This window comes from Drosophila erecta, unplaced genomic scaffold (genome assembly GCF_003286155.1).
Source record: "Drosophila erecta strain 14021-0224.00,06,07 unplaced genomic scaffold, DereRS2 tig00000000-arrow-pilon, whole genome shotgun sequence".
NCBI lineage: Eukaryota > Metazoa > Arthropoda > Insecta > Diptera > Drosophilidae > Drosophila > Drosophila erecta.
In genome coordinates, this window is record NW_020825194.1 from 9,649,608 (window position 1) to 9,666,227 (window position 16,620).

Consider the following 16,620-nt stretch of genomic DNA (forward strand, 5'->3'; position numbering starts at 1 on the left):
CTTTTTTCAGATATGCCGAGCACCTCAGTACAATGGCAGGCGAAATTGCCAGCTGACCGCCCATAAATGCATAGAAATCCAGTGCAGAAATTAGAGAAAATCCACAAATCGAAGCAAACTTTTTGCGCCACACCCCAACGCATTCACCGCATCGCACCGCCCAGTTTATTGTTCGCAAATTTCCCTGGGGCCTTATAAAGTCCAAGCACCCAGCACCATCAACATCTCACCATCTCACCATCGACACCAGAATTTCCGTAGTGCAAACATTTGCGCTCCTGATTACTTTTAATGCTTTTCCATCGAGGGTGTGTGTGTGTGTGGTCCGGGGGGAAGGGCCGGAAAAATCAGCAAGAGGCCAAGGCCTGGCAACATCAATCAGTTCAAGTTTGGCCGAAAAAAATACAAAAATAAGAAATAAGAAATAAGAAAAAATATAAAATAGAAAATTGACCCAAATTCTAAGCAAGCATAAATCGTATTCCACTAGCCAAATTCGCAGTAGCATCATTCGTGACTTTCCTCTGTTTATGATAGTTTGAAATAGCCTCACATGCCGCGCTTTTGGCCATTGATTTTTTTATGCTCCCGTTCGACTGCAGACATTTTCTCGCACTTCTTGAGTGACAAAATTGGGGAAAATTGGCCACTGTCTTCGACTCTGCATGCCACCTCAACTGATGGGGATCAGAAAACAATTAGGCGCAATCGTTTGATTTCCCATCGAGATTCCTTTCGGGATTACACCATCATGCAGTATGAAAATCGACTGAGACTGTTCGCACATCCCACCAAGATTTTCCGCTACTTTGCCACCATTAAAATGAAGAATAAATCAGGTAAATGGGAACTATACATGACTCCCAGCGATTTTCTAAGATCAATTCAACCCGGATCGCGGCAGCCGGAGAACTTGGGCCTGGACAAGTTCCACATTCTGGATGAGCAGGCGGCCAGGAAGTGGAAGCCAGAGGTCAAAGACGATAGCATCTTCCTTAAGATCGAGAATCGTGGCTTGCTCACCTACAGTGACTATGTGCTCCTGACCATTCTGCTCTCGATTCCGGAGCGAAATGTACGGATTGGCTTCAAGCTGTTTGATTTGAATGGTGATGGCGACGTGACCATCGAGGAACTGAACTCCGTCTTTATGGCGATGACGCAGGGAGAAGTCTCCATGATGAACTCCCACTTGAAGAGTCACTTCTTTGGACAACGACTCAATAGGACCCTGAGCATCGACGACTTTCTGGAGTTTTTAAACGCCCTGCACAACGAGATCCATAGGGAGCAGTTTCAGAACCTCTTGCAGGAGTCCAGGTAACTGACCATGTTCGGCTAACACTCGTATATCATAATGCATTCCCGCTTGTAATATACAGATCCGTGATCTCAGAACTGGACTTCGCCAAGGTGGTACTGGGATTCAGGAAGTCGCGAAGCGAACGACGCGAAATCCTGAAGCGAGTCAAGGAAAAGTTCGGCAAGATGGACCGTGGAATTAGTCTGGAGGAGTTTCTGGCCTTCTTTCGGTTTGTCCAGGATGTGGGTGTTATGGACAATGCCCTCGCATTTTACTATTTCACCGGTGCGGATATCTCACACAAAACTCTGCGACACATTGCGTACGTAGTGTCCGGCATCAGTCTCTCCGAACATCTTACGGATGTGATTTTCTGCATCTTCGATCGGAACAACGACAACATTATTCAGCGGAGGGAGTTTACTGAAATGAGGCGACAGTGGATGCATCCCATTCCGTTGCGAAAAAATCTAAGGCTCTTATCCACGATGTGTATTATGTGCAAGTGCACCTGGAAAATGCTGCCATCGTGGGAACGTAGAAGACCTCATCCTGGCTATACGCCCCTCTGGTGATTTCCTTTGGGGCTAGGCGCTTTTAGTTCACTGACAAATGTACACTGAGACAAATGCCACTGTGTATTTATTTTCATCAACTTTTATAAATAAGAAAAGTCGTCTATCTGATTCAGTTGTGCTTACTATGCCTTTACTGATTACTTTAGGTACGTAAATGAAAATATGACGCATGACGGGGCTTTTCATCAACTTTCTCTCAATGTTGTGAAGAAGAACGCGGATACCTACACTACCTCACTTGGTCCTGAAGAAAGGGCGAGATGGGATGCCGGCTAGAAAAGCGCAGCTTGTTTGCTCTGGTCTTGAAATGTTTCAACTTCACAAGCCGCCAAGTTGAACGAGTTGAAAAATGAAGCGAGTCTGCAGGACGAAATCCATTCTGTTGTTGCCCCCGACACTCGAGTTGCGTGCGAGTGATGGGAAAATTCAAATACAAGTAGAAAGCAGATTCAGCACCTCCACGGCCCTCCAAACCAAAACCAAGCCCAACGACCACGTGGCTTACATGACTTTGAACTTTTATCACCTGCTGCCAAACGCTGCCAGCCATCCGAAAAGTGGGCGCCCGATTGGATGGAGGTGGGTGTACGGCATGGGATGGAATGGAGTGGAGTGGAGTGGCTTGGAATGGGTGTAACCCGGCACTTACCAAAACAATTTTAAATACTTGCGGTAGCACGCACTCGAGGGTCGAGGCGTGTTGGGCTGAGTTGAGTTGGAGCCGAGTTCCTCGTTCGACGAGACAATAGTTTGCCACATACACTTTATCTGGACATTGGCAGCCGGCCACAAGTTGATGACCGTTGGACAATTAGGGCGCCCAGGCATTCGAGATATTTGTTTAATTCACTCCCCTTCGCAGTGTGTGTCAACATTATTAAATGCGACGAATTCTAAGTGGAAATGGTTTCAGTGAATAATAATTACTATTTACATCCATTTGGTGCTGTTAATTGCGGGTCCTAGATACGAAAGTCGTTCACGGATACTGAGTTCATGGAAAATTATATAAAAATACCTACCGCCTCCTATTTGAGCTTATCCATGGACTGTTAATTGCCTAGCATGGGTTAAAAAATAGGCACTGAATATCATTTATGGACGCGAAGGAACTGAAACTTGCCTGAATTTACTAGCTGCCGAGTCCATGAACCCCACAGCTTAGAGGCTCGTAAACATGTCGAGGTTACCTGTACTATGCCATACCGCCTGGCAACTTTCACACAGCACTTTACAAAAATCAAACTCATGTGTGCTTACACGTGTGCTACCAGCAACCGAAAGCAAAACCCTCGCAGTTGTCTGCTCGCAAAACTTTGAAACTCGACGCGTCAAGGAAGTGCGATAAAAATAAACATGGAAGTTCAGGGGTCGCAAAGTTGCTGCTGCCACGCCTCCCAAAAGTGCAGCGCCAACCGCAAGGACTTGAAATGATTAGAAAGAAATGCCACAAATTCCAGTTTGCTGGACAGAAATCAATTAAATTGACAAGAGCTGCACTGTTGCTGGTTAGCCATAAATCAGAAATTATTATTTTGGATCTCAGTGTGGCCTGTAATCATGAAATCAACATCAACTGTCAATGGGATTTCGTTGGAAGTCAGAGCAGAGGAAATTCTCAATTTCAAATAAATATTGACCAGCCTTGTTTCTGATTCTGGCCAAAACGCAAAAAGGCATTTATAACATTTGAAATTTCGTAGGCAAATTACAATGCTCATGTGCTCGACCACAAATTCTGCTGACTGACCTGAAAAAAAATGCTGCTGTCTCTTCTCGTTTTTCCAACTGGCCAAAGTGTGTGTTTCAAATGCTCGGTCGAGGCAATAACGTTTGACTCTGCCTATTTGACCAGTTTTCCGGCCTCTTAGCCCTCTCTTTGTCCCCACCCCCCAAAAAGCCAGAGAACCTTATAAATTCATACCACTTTTGGAGCCTTTGTGTGCCCGCTTTTATGTGTGAGATATTCAAATTTATAAATTATGCAATTTTATGGTTTTAAGGCGTAGAATGTGCAAAAATATTATTTTACACACATTTGTGCCCGAGCACGGCATCGCCCAAATTGCAGGACGACCAGGTGAGACTGTGTGCGCCACATCCTTACACAGATTTGCCCTCCAGCTGCACCACTTTAACATAATTTGCATGAATTTACTGTGGATATACTCTGGGTCTAATGCACCGGATGCACAGGTTGAATTTTGGCCGACCAGCGACACTTATCTGAATTATGAATTTGCAGGTGCTTATCGGTCGGAATAACCACACATGTACATAAATATATATTTGCATAGATGCTGGAAGGAGTTCTCTTTGAAGATTTAGACAGCTGTAAATTTAATTTATCATCTTAGAATCGCAAAGCACTAAATTTGCTTGGCGAAAGTCAAATGCCGACAATAAATACCCCTTTAAATCGCATTTAAATTAACTGCTACACTCACACCTGAGTGGCTGGGTGGCTGGATAATTAAGTTTCACGACTTTTGCTGGCTTTAAGCCCTTTTCGGCTTTCCCAGCTTTCCCTGCTGTTCCAGCTTTCCCTGCTATCCGTGCTTTCCCTGCTTCGACATCGCTTTAACATTCTGCACTTCTACGCGCATTGAAAAGTTGCCATTTAAAGGGATTAAAAAGTTTTTCACATCATTTCCTGCCGATTAAAATGTTCAGCGTGCAGGAGCGACACACTGCCAACCGGCTGAGCCCTAACTATTGCCCTGCCCCATCGTTTGCCGGAGCTGGAGTTTCAGTTTTCGAGGACACAAAGGATTCACATGTCGCCGAACAAAGTTTTGCATCAGTCTGCGCTCTCGTAAAGCTACATTTACTTACAACTTGTACCGTGAGTTACGGCAAGTATTAGCACAAGTGCTCTTAAGGGGCCGCAGATTGCTCTTTCATTTTTAAATTTACCCTAAATGCGACCGTCTGGCTGCGCTCATTACATAAAGCTGATTGGCTCGACTATCGCATACCCAATGTACGCGGTACTGTTCAAAAATATGCTGCACATTTAAGTGACAGGCTTTTAGCACTCAAATGAAATCGGTTCAAGGCACTCACATCTACTGAAAATCAAAATATATGTGCGAGTATAGTCTGCATGAAATACCCCTAAAATGGGCCATTAGGAGGTACTGAAATCCACAGAGGACAAAATGTTCTGCGGCTTGTTTGATTACGTTTCATCAAACGTGCCTAAAATTCTAAAAAGCACACATGTCAAACTAATAAAGTTTAAGCGAGAACGTTTTGATAACAACGTTTTGGCCAACAACCAGAGCATTCACATAACAACAGCCAGTAAGTTGGGTATATTTTTTGCTTCTTTTATTTTTTTTTTTGGTTTTTTTTTTTTTTTTTTGGTCCAGACCAGACTTTAGCCTCCCCGCTAGCAATTTACATACACAAGCCCCGCCAGACGATTGTACATTTTAAATGCTGCGACATGAGACCGGGTAGAAGTTATTTAAACTTTTTCCTTGCCAGCTCAGTCTTTGCAGCAAGTCGTTTTACTCTGGCTGCTCTGATGAGCTCCACTCATAAAGCACTATATTTGCTATGTTTGTTTTCCAGTTTGGCACAAACGAGCGTACAGGCAGCCAGCCCCATTCAGTTGGCATCAGCATAATGATGATGAATGGCCCCTGCTGACATATGAAGCGCATTAATACAGTCTGTGCCATCGGATCGAATGGGACAGCATCGGAGGTGGGAATGGATGGGGCACCCTTCCAATCCATGGGATTCGTGTGGATGAGCAGCCATATCGCTTCTGTTAACGAACTCTCGATGGTGTTTAAGGGATTACTGGGTTCCCAGCAAAACAAAGGCATTGAAGGCAGGAAGTGGGTACATTAAAAACCTAATAACCTAGTAAAGCAACTAAATCGATCTTGATCACTGTGGCAAAAATATAATATTTGAAATAATGTTTTAATACCCATCAAATTCTTGTGCGGGTACCGAAGCACACTCGACTTCATTAACCATCAAATGTTTTTTTCGTTTTTGTGTGGTAGTTGGCATACGCAATTAATTAAAGCATAGTCAATGTTAATTATTTAAGCGCGTAAAGCTGATTACATAAGATAAACAAGGCGAAATCCGTTATAATTTATAATTACTGCACGCTTTATTGACTTACTTATGCAAATGACTTTGTTTTTGCAGTTAATTATCTCATAAGTTCATAATTGTTTGCATGCACTTATAAAACAACTTAATGAAATAGGCGAATGACGTGGCTACGATAATTTATTTATGTTTCATATGCTGCCCGCTAAATTGAAATTTGTCCAGGAGCCTCAAACTGTTAATATCCACACAGCGATTAAATATTGCATTTATTAAGCCGCATCTGTATGCCAGTTCGGTGAATATGGAATTGCGCAAATTACAATTAAATAAGTAGTCAATGGCCTGTAAAATGTTGTATTAATATTAATGAAACAACAATGGCCGGACTAGGTATTCTCGTAAATTATTTGCAGATTGTAGCTTACGCCAATTTAAATTCTGATTACGCTCCGACCAATTTCGCAGCATCGAAAGTATTGAAAAAAATACACGAGTATATATACTTTTAATTAAAATAGTAATTGTAATTACCACATACACGACGAGCCATAAAATGTAATTATCTGGCGTACTTATTTAAAAAGATTGTAAGGGATGCCTTTGGCGGGATTCTTGAAACGGAATTATTCGCCGCCATCTCAACATTTACTCCGAAAAAGGACGAAATGGCCTAGCAACATGTAGCCAGTAATTTGATTTCCCCTTCGAAGGACAATAAACTACCCCTGAATGGAAAATACCACCCCCCTCCACCGGCACAGTTGAAATTAACCACAATAAATACATGCAGCCCGTAATCAGGACAAAATTGCATCAAATATTAATATGGCAAACGCATTAATTTAACAACAGGCCAAATGCATTATATTTAATATGGGTTCCTGTCCGATTTCCCGATGCATAATTAATGCCTCGGGTCACGCAAAAGTTTATCAATGCCCAAACGTCTTGGGGTTACGCAACTTTTTTAATAAATTAAAGCCAAGCAAATGGGAAGTGATGTTGCCAAAAAAATACCGAATATAAAAATATGAAAGGTGAAAGGGAAAGCGAAAATCACAGCGAATGATTAATGTTAAAGAAATATAAAATGTGCCAAGCGATTAAAAGGCGGCCTTGCCCGTAACGCATTTATTTATGGCAATCATTTATCATTTGTTGGCCGGACAGGACCTCAGCCACGCCCACACCCCCCGCTCCCGCCCCACACTGCCAATCCGTTCAGGCTAGACAGGATGTGTGATAATGCAGCAAAGGCATGCGCGGCACAAGGACCTCTGCCTTTCGGACTTTTGCAGCCCAGCATTTCGATGGCCCACATGCCAAACAATTATTTATTTGATGCTCCACCAGCTACCTTTTGAATAAAAAATGTTGCAGCCCTTGGATACAACAGGATTGGGTGTGAGGGGCTCTGTGTCCCTCGACAAATGGAGCCAGCTCCACTGACTCCCGATTCCCGACTCCAGTCAATTCCATACCACTGACATGTGTCAATCAGAACAGAAACCGGGACAGAGGAATAATCTCTGCTCGGACTGAACTTAAATGTATTATGACAAATATTTTGCAATCTCTGCAGCGAACTGATGGGCGGGGCAAGATGTCCTGGCCCCACTTTTTCACTCCGCACTCTCAACAGAAACGGGCGTATTGGGCTGGTGACAAGGTAATTGGGTCAGAAAGCTTTTGGTAAATTAACAAATATCTATCTTACTCATCTATATCTATCTTAAGTTATGGAAAATGTCAGAAATTATCCCTACTGGTTCGCTTTGCAGTTGGTAAATTTGAACCCTAAAATAAGTCCAGTTTTAGAGGCACTTCATTGGGTAGTGGGTATCCTTGAGCCTGGCATATCCTGCGACGACTTATTCTTGTCTGTCAAGCAGCGCACAATGCCGTTAAAATAAAAATCATTTCGGTGCAAATTTATTGCGGCATACGGCTGCGTTTGACATCGTCTTTTTGGGTGCCATCTCTTCTTTCCGCCGCCTCAGTTGCTCCCGACGCATCCTGACGCATCCTGGCGCATCCTGATGGCTCACTCTCACTTGTTGGCGGCTAGGAAATGCATGGCGCATTTTCGCTTTCCCTGCGAGTTTCGCTCACTTTACTTTTGCTGAATGCTCGGGCCGTAAATCAATTTTTATATTTATTATTTTATGAATCGCGATTGCTTTTATTTCCATTTTTATTTTCAATTTGAACCGCTTGGCTTGCCGTCGGCGAGCGGCACTTAAGTACGCATCGTTTGCATGCGCGGCTATCGCGCAATTTAATTTACCGTATGGCGCACGAGCGACCTTAATTGGAAATATGTATTCGCATGTGTTCGCCGTGTCCGTATCTGCACTGCTGTCCTGGTGTCCCGATGTCCTGGTGTCCCGATGTCCTGGTGTCCGTATGTCCCGCTGTCCGTATGTCCCGATGTCCGTATATCCCGATGTCTGAATGTCCGTATGTCCGTATGTCCCGATGTCCGGATGTCCCGATGTCCGGATGTCCAGGTGTCCGCAAGTCCTTGCCTCCTGTTCTTGCCCAGCTTTGCAGCGATGATAGCGCGCAGCACGTAATTTTGTGGTCAAGGCGCCTCTCATTTCTCTCGAATGCAGCGGAAACGCGCTTCAAGATAAAATAAAATTAATTTCGCAGAAATAACGCTAAGAATTATGAGCAGTTCGATGCTCGGGCAGTGGTAAATATTCCATTAAGAGTTTATTTTTATGCGATCAATGAAGAAATAACATCAAATAAAAGAAAAAGCGATAATTAAAAGGTAGTTCTTGGAGTATAAGGCACTAACTAAAAAGGCACTCAGCTTGTAAGTTCTGAAAATAAAAATTAGTGAAGTCCATCTCTTAGTTCATAGAAAAATACCCCTCATGATATAAAAATCTTTGATTGCTGATAGTTTAACATATAGACCAAACCACATAGGGCCAAAACCGACGCAGTTCTGCATGTGAGTTCCGCCTACTAATTGAAACACTTTGCACTAATGACGGTCTCCATGCTAATGACACGGCCGAACTACTTATTAAATTGCCAATGATTCGCACGGCGCGAATGAATGGTGTTCGCCAGATATTCGGCCTGTTTGTTGATTGTTTCAAGGGAACAAATTGAGGTCGCCTCCACATATCACATGCAAATTTGGCCAAATCCATTCAGTCCGTTTCTGCGTTGATGTTCGGACCAGGAATGCTGTGAGATCCTTTGGGGGAAGGACGAAAGGATGGGTGGCAAGGGTCGGTGCTATTCTGGTGCCTTTGTAATGTGTACACATTAACGAAATTTGCATATTAATTAAAAGTTAACGACGCTGTTCTATTGTTGGTATTTTGGTATTTGGTTTCCGGGCCGTTGGATGCCAGCTGGCGGGGCCAAAAATCATTTACCCACCAATATACACAACCATCTAGCATTGGTTTGGTCGGAATGATTTAATCTTTCGCTATTTTACACGATGTCCCATCAACAGCCATCAACAGCTGGCTAATTATGTAAGTTCATACAATGCCTGGAGGGAAACTCACTGCTTATCCCCATCTCCCATCTCAGTTTCCCTCTGGCATCGCATCGATTCAAAGTTATAATTGCTGGAAAACTTTTGGCTAGAATACATTCAGCCAAAACATCGTCGATTTGATTGCCGTTGTTGCATTTCGAGTTAGGCAAATCCAATTTTCAAATTGCCAATTGCATCAAACGGCAAAACGGAAGAAGGATGTGAGTGCGGTTATAGTTTTGGATTAGTAATTGGCATAAGGAAAGCACAGTCAATGGTTCAGGAATCAATTGGGTGGCGCAGAGGGCTGGAAAATCGCTTGACTCTGGCAAAATATCAAAAATTGTTATGAGCACAGTGTGCCAGTTCGTGTGCCTTCAATGTCAATTTGCACATGTGATATGCACATGTAGGCAAATTTAATAAAGCTTGAGAACAAATTGCAAAGTAATTTGCGGGGTGTTTGCCCAGAATGGGTAGCCACTTGCCAGCTAAACCTAAAGTATTGTATATCCAAATCGGAATCGATGCAGTTTGCAGTTTGCAGTTTTGTGCAAACCCAAATTGAAATGACAATGGACAATAGGCCAAACCGCACACCGAGAAGCACACACACAATCCCCGAATCCCCAAATCCCCAAGCCCCGATCCCAAATCCAGAATAGTTGCCTCCAGAGGCGGGGCATCTAGCCACAGCCCAGTGGGCTGGGAGTGGTCAAGTCAAGTCAGTTGGAGCAGAACAATTGAAATAATTGCCCAAAATGTGGGTGGAGCTGCACATGGAGCTGGAGCTAACCGATGTCTAATGGAAAAGAATAAAACACACACATGCAAACTGCAGAAAGGATAACCGAAACCTGCAGGCACAGCATGTCGATTTCCCCCAATGCCAACGCACAGGTAAATGGAAAGAAATGCAGTTTGTAAAATGCTCCTTGACCGGGGCTATCGACGCAAGTCGTACTGTGTAATTTAGTTATCCACTCGTATTAGATGCCTTTGCGGCTCTACTAATTACGGAAATAATATTTACCCACACAGGGCATGAGGAATGGCCTGGCCAAAGGCGCCACATAAATCCTGGCCTCCAGTCGAACGGAGCATCTCTCATTAGACGGATGACCAAAACAGAGGGCACCTTCGATAGGCACACATTAAATATGCCTCCGAGTTTGGAGCTCCGTTTTCGGCACATTAACAGAGCACTCCGTTTTCGGTTCAGTTTGGTTGGAAATCCAATTGATTGATGGCCCGGAGCAGCGCGTCAAGGCAAATAGCCATTGGATACATCTTGGTCCAGTTTAAAACTAGCCTTGGTTCTTTAGTACTTAACCAATCACGCTGGCTGGCGAAACCAAGACCGCCAGACAATGAAATTTTCAATAACATTTTTAGCAAATCATTTCAGTGACCTCCAGAGCGAGAGGATAAATATTAATAACTTGGTCACTCAGCGCAGAAAAAGGTGAAGGCTAAGCCGAGTTCTCCAGATCTCCTGGCACCACAAACAGCATCCAACTGGGGGAATAGAGCTTCTCAAATAATAAAAATAATAATAATAATAATAAAGCAGCGGACCCAGCACAGCGAAGCACGTAAAGGAAGGGCAGTGAATAGACAAATAGTTTTGTTGCTGATGACAATACAAAAACAGTTCAGCCAGGACAACAGCACAAAGCGGCCCGAGCGGCAAAAAGGATATATAAAAAAGGAATTCCAGCCGGCGCATAATAAAGAACAGTCAGAAGGGTGTTTCAGCCCGGTTTCGGTTCAGTTTGGTGAGGGGTTGTCACAGCACAGGGTCTCCCAGCACTTGAGAGAAAAAGTACATCTACTTGAAATGCAAAACTGCGTTAATTACTATCTGAAATGTTCAGGTAAAAGTTTGTGTCAGGGCAAGATTTTAAAATATATTAAATATTACCTTATAACAAGCTTTGCAACACAAATATTGTGGCAGTTTTATTATTTGATTTTACTAGGGATTGTTATTAATAAGGAACTTTAGCTTGAAAACGAAGCCTATGAAGCAGGATTACTTTGTCGTGCCTATTTTCCTTTCAGTGTAAGCAAAATGGAAATATTTTTATAAACTCGCTGGCACATGAATAGACGAGAGAGCATAAGAATGCAAAGCCATCTACCTATGAGCCAGCCACTCTGGCTTAGCCACATGCCCAGTCCTGGTCTAAATATTAAAATTCATACGCCATGTCGTACAGCCAAATCAGCAGGGCTTGGTGGTGCCACTACTCAGGGCACTGGGCACTGGGTGCTGGGTGCTGGGTTCTGGGATCTGGATGCTGCTCCTACTGCTGCTCCTGCTGTGACAACAATCACAACGATTTTCATTAGGCAAACAGCAGTGGCACAGCATATTTGCCGTGAAGCGGCATTGGGCCAAAGGCAGAGTACCCACTAACCACTACCATGCAACTAGCAAGCCCAATCCCATTCTCGTACAACAATTGCACAATTTATGTGGCATATATTTGCCGCACAGACGGTGACGGTGCTGTGTTGGCCAGGTCAACTGGCCCACTACCACTCCGGAGCTCCGTCAATCCGGCAAACCTTTTGCACGCCTCCGCAACGTGTCCGACAATGCCATGAAACGAGCCGTTAAGCTAACACAAAAAAGAAAATACTCGTAGGGTCCAAAGCGATATATATATGTGTATATATGTACATGCCGTATAACGGTAGAGATATAGGTGGAGAGGTATGCCGTGCACACTCGAGAAGTAAACTGCAAAAATATTACAAATTCAAAATGCTAAATGTGCATTTAACTTGTGTATTTATGTAAATCTCTCGGAAATTATTTCCAACCCCACCAAAGGTAGAGCCGACATGAACTACGACTTGTGGAGTCCCCAATCCCCCATCCCCCATCCTCAATCTCCTCTACCCCCACTGCTCGACTGCAAATCATTTGAATATACTGGTATTTTTCATCCATTTCTGTTGTCAGTCGCTCTGCCACATGTTCATTCCCATTTCGATTCCGCTCGCCTTGTCTGCCAATTGTCACCATTTCGGATTGATGGCAAAGTGAACGTGGCGCGCTGCTCCTTCTTCAGCATTTACCTCCATGCCACCAAGCCCGCTGCGTCCTGGTCGTGGTCCTGGTTTTGGGTTCAAGTTCTAGTTTCGGGAGGGGGGATCTGCCAGCGCCAGGAACCACAGTGCTCCGGTTTTCGTATGGTTTTCGCTTTACTTTCGGTTCATAACTGAGCGAGGCTATTTTACGGGCTGCAGTAATAGTATCTGTGCTTTTTTTAAGACTGCCAATAAATCTGCACAACTTTGCAAAAGCGAACAGTCGTTTACTAGGTTTATGCGTCTCGATTTCATGGAAATGCAAGCGCAATACTCGATCTGCGCAAATCTCACTCAAACAATCAATTCATGCCGTCCATTCAATTAAAACCCTCCTTAAATTCATTCTGCCCCTGTTTTACTCTAAGTAAATCAGTCTACGAAGCGTAGGTACTCTAACATTTAACAGACTTCAGCAGTTCTGAATTATTAATTGCCGAATTAGATATGCGTGTAAACATATTACGTAGAAGGTGCTGCAAAAGTACAGTCATGAATTTACCTTGGCGTGGATTCATTTGCGTCACGTTATTGCATATTTATGGCCACTGCCCTGCACCGAACTAAACTACGTATGAAATTATTCAAGGTAATGTGTGGGACGAACGACTCCGGTGCATTACGAATTCTGGTTAGCCAACAAAGTGCTAAATCCGATTTAAGCCCAAGTCCAAGCCAGAGCTATGCCATTTCAGGGAGTTGGGTTCGCTCCTGGATCGTCTGCAAGGGAATATGTAATGCGAGTTGCTTCACCTTTTGCAATTAAGTTTTCAGAAATCAACCATCAGGCCGGCATTAAAGTTGTGCCCGTACATTTCTGATGAGGCACTCGTATTACCTTGCGGCATTGGGTTCTCCTCAACCGCATCCACATTATCTGGCAGTCCAACTTGGCCAGCTGGCAGACAAACAAGCCTCCAGGATCAGGGAGTACTGCGTCCAGGAACCAGACACCCGGTGCCCCATTCAATTTGCTCTCGTTGCTCCGACTTGAATGAGTTAATCCTTTTGCAAATCGCCGGCATATTATCAGTCTGGCGGGACTGAATGAAACGAGACGCCGTTGTCAGCTATTGTTTATCAATTTTATGCAAATCGCAGACACTTATTTTTTGCACTTTCCAAGGGGGTATGTTTACTTTGTATAAGGTTTGTGCAAGACCGTCTAGAAATACACTTTAATACAAGATAATCTTTTCATAATCATTTGGAGAACTACTATTATCATCAATAAACAATATTGCCTCATTTACTTAGGTAAATGAAGCACAATTATCTTTTCTTAAATTATATTCATATGCTCTTTAAAGCTACCACCTAAATGAAGTAGAAGCTGATTATTTGAGTTTGGAGTATTTTTGGTGTTATTCAAGCGATATAAGGGTATCCACACATCGCATAGTTGAGCCCAGCAAATTGTCCCTTTTTTCCCGCTGTTTTCCTCCCGTTATCAGGTGGACGGCATATTTTTGAAATTGAATTAAGTCGGCTTTTCGGCATTGAATACATTTTAATATTTTAATTTGATATGCATGCGACGAGAGCACAAACAACGGTGGCTCAACATTTAATCAAATAATTAAGATCTCGAAACTATTTGGAGTGGGCAGAGTGGCACAGAAGGCGTATTAGCCACTTGAAGAGTTTATCTTTCGCTGGAACTGCGTTTCGAGTGATGAGTGATGAGTGGGTGTGGATTTGTTGATGATTTTCGTCCTGTGATGGAGGCGATTTCCAGATAAAATTGCAAATGTTTGGTGGGCCTTAGGGCGCTTGTGTAGCTGCCGTTGATTTCCCGCTTAGTCGAAAATTCGTTTTAATCCCACACGCAGTGGCCAAACTTTCACTTCTTGCCCCGCGGCGAAGGCAACTGAAATTGAAACTGTTTAGCCCGGGGGCTAATGGCAGCGGCAGTGGCAGTGGAAAACCAGTTTGTTGGAAAATCAGCCTGCCAATGCGGTGGCAATCATGTGCCTCAAAATAAATCCCTTGCCCCCGGGGCACACACGACTTTCGGCGGACGAGATTTTAATTCAATTACATCTGTAGCTGCAAGTCGTGTGCAAATATTTTCATAGGACAAATTAAAACGTCACCCACCCAGTCCCGTCCACCAGCCGCCGTCTTTGAATCCACGGATTCCTCGCAAAACCACCACCAAGTTCTCGAGTTTCTCGGGAAGATGGTGCCCGCACCCACATGCGTGACGCGCTGTTTGCACTCGAGACAGAACTTTGGCCCTCTTCTCGCAGCTCGGCAAACAAGCCTGTTGGCCACGATTTAAAAATGCCGCCCCGAAAGGTCCTGCCGCTCCTTTGGCCCCACTCACACACCCAAGTGCGTCAGGATGAGCTAGCTGGTGATTGCGTGCATTCGTGTCTGAGGATTGCCACTGCCCACCGGGGGGCGTATAATTGTGGAGCAGCGTGAGTTTCAGCATTCTGCATTCGGCATTCGCCGTGCACTCCGCTTTCTGGACATTTCTGGTGGGGCAACCGGAGGGCTAGTCCGGCAATTGTCTTCTTGCTCGCTCCCCAGTGCTCCTTGCATAATAATGATCGTAGTTGTGGGCCCTCCGATTGCCCCAAAGAACCCATCCACATATCCTCATACCCCAACGCCACTGGCACAGGACAGCCACTGTATTTATCTGTGTTTTTGTGAGAATTGTGGCTTCTTTTCGGTGCCAGCTGTCTGTAATTATGTGCGCATAAGCAAGGTCCTTGTTGTTGGGGAATTGCACCACTCTTCAGCACAATCTCGTTTTGAAATTGCCATGAATCAAGCTGCAATGCTGGGCTTAGGCACAGACAGGCTGGGAATACTCTTAAGTCAACTAATTTATTTTAGGCTATATTTATTCAAATTATATCAGCCTCTGAATTACATCTTAAGATATGCTTTACATAAAAGTTGACACTTATTTTCCAGTGGAAATGGGTATTAGACTTCATTTTGTATGGCCCAACTTTAAGACCTGCAGTATACACTTCAGATGTGTAATACCCTCTTATAGAGCATCAAGAACACCAGCAGTGACACAGAGTGACATTTTTCAAAAGTTCCTTGTCATGTTGCGCCGACTATAATTTAGCAAACCCCCTTTCAAGTTTGGGTCCACCATATGCAGCAGTTTACAGAATTTAACACAGAAGCCGTGGCAAAATACCTCCAATCAAGAAACAGCAAATAAAAGCCCAGATAATAGCCAATTTGAGCCCATCAGGAAACCTTAAATTCAATTGACGCTTAATGCAGTTATCCAAGCGCTAAAGTCAATCGAATACTGATGGCTCTCCGCACGCCACGAATGCCTCAAGGTATTCAAATTACACGGAATTTTAATAATTAAAAAATGCAGCGATGGAGCGAAAACAGTAGCAGTAGCAAAAATTATGTATGTATATTCGCTGCGTCAATAAAGCCGCAAGTTGGGTCTTCGAATCGCCGAGGGTGAAGAAAAAAAAAAATGGGAGGAGCGATAAAAACCAAAGCAGAACTTCGCACAGGAAGTCGCTATGGGGCGAAAATCTGATGCGGAAATCGAAATTTGTTAAATGGAGCAATCGATGGATGGCGATGACTGACTGTGCCACGCCCCCCAACGCCAGCCGCCCCCTCCCGTGCTGTGGATACACTGTATACACTGCCCCACATCCCCAGAGAAAATCCGGAGTCGAGACTTGCGTTTGGTTTTACATTTTATCGCTTGTACGTTTGCACCATTTCAATTACAAACAATAACAATAAAAAGTGGGCGGCAGTGGGCGTGGTGCTTAAGGAAAATCGCGTAAGGGGTGGGGTGGGAGGAATTAAGACAGAGTTTTATACGTACACATCAATTTACAATACTGGTTGAAATCAAAGAGCAGATTTATTTCGGATTATTTCGCAGTATTATTCGATATTATTAAAACTGCGCACAAAAAACTGTTCAAAATAAGGAAAAACAGCAGCATAAATAGATTTCCATACAACATATATTTTAAAAATTAAAATCGAATGGAATCGAAGAAAAAAATTTTAAAACTTGATACTGATAG

General features: G+C 43.7%; 1 protein-coding gene across 2 annotated transcripts; it reads left to right on the forward strand.

Annotated features, from left to right (window-relative positions):
* Positions 1-615: 615 nt before the first annotated feature.
* Positions 616-1,973, forward strand: LOC6554900 (calcium uptake protein 1 homolog, mitochondrial). 2 transcript variants are annotated; one of them, XM_026983643.1, is made up of 3 exons: positions 802-839; positions 905-1,320; positions 1,383-1,973. In XM_026983643.1, exons 2-3 carry the CDS (start codon positions 1,151-1,153, stop codon positions 1,876-1,878), a joined length of 666 nt encoding a protein of 221 aa, XP_026839444.1. In that variant the 5' UTR covers positions 802-839; positions 905-1,150; the 3' UTR covers positions 1,879-1,973. The 2 variants fall into 2 exon arrangements, with proteins under 2 accessions (XP_001982211.3, XP_026839444.1); XM_001982175.3 differs by having other exon boundaries at positions 616-1,320.
* Positions 1,974-16,620: the final 14,647 nt, after the last annotated feature.

What these genes read in the sequence shown, in the direction of transcription:
- LOC6554900 (XM_001982175.3), top strand. Translation starts at nt 752, where the DNA reads ATGCAGTATGAAAATCGACTGAGACTGTTCGCACATCCCACCAAGATT. An exon ending in AACCTCTTGCAGGAGTCCAG is followed by an intron (nt 1,321 to 1,382) that starts GTAACTGACCAT and finishes TGTAATATACAG; the next exon opens with ATCCGTGATCTCAGAACTGG.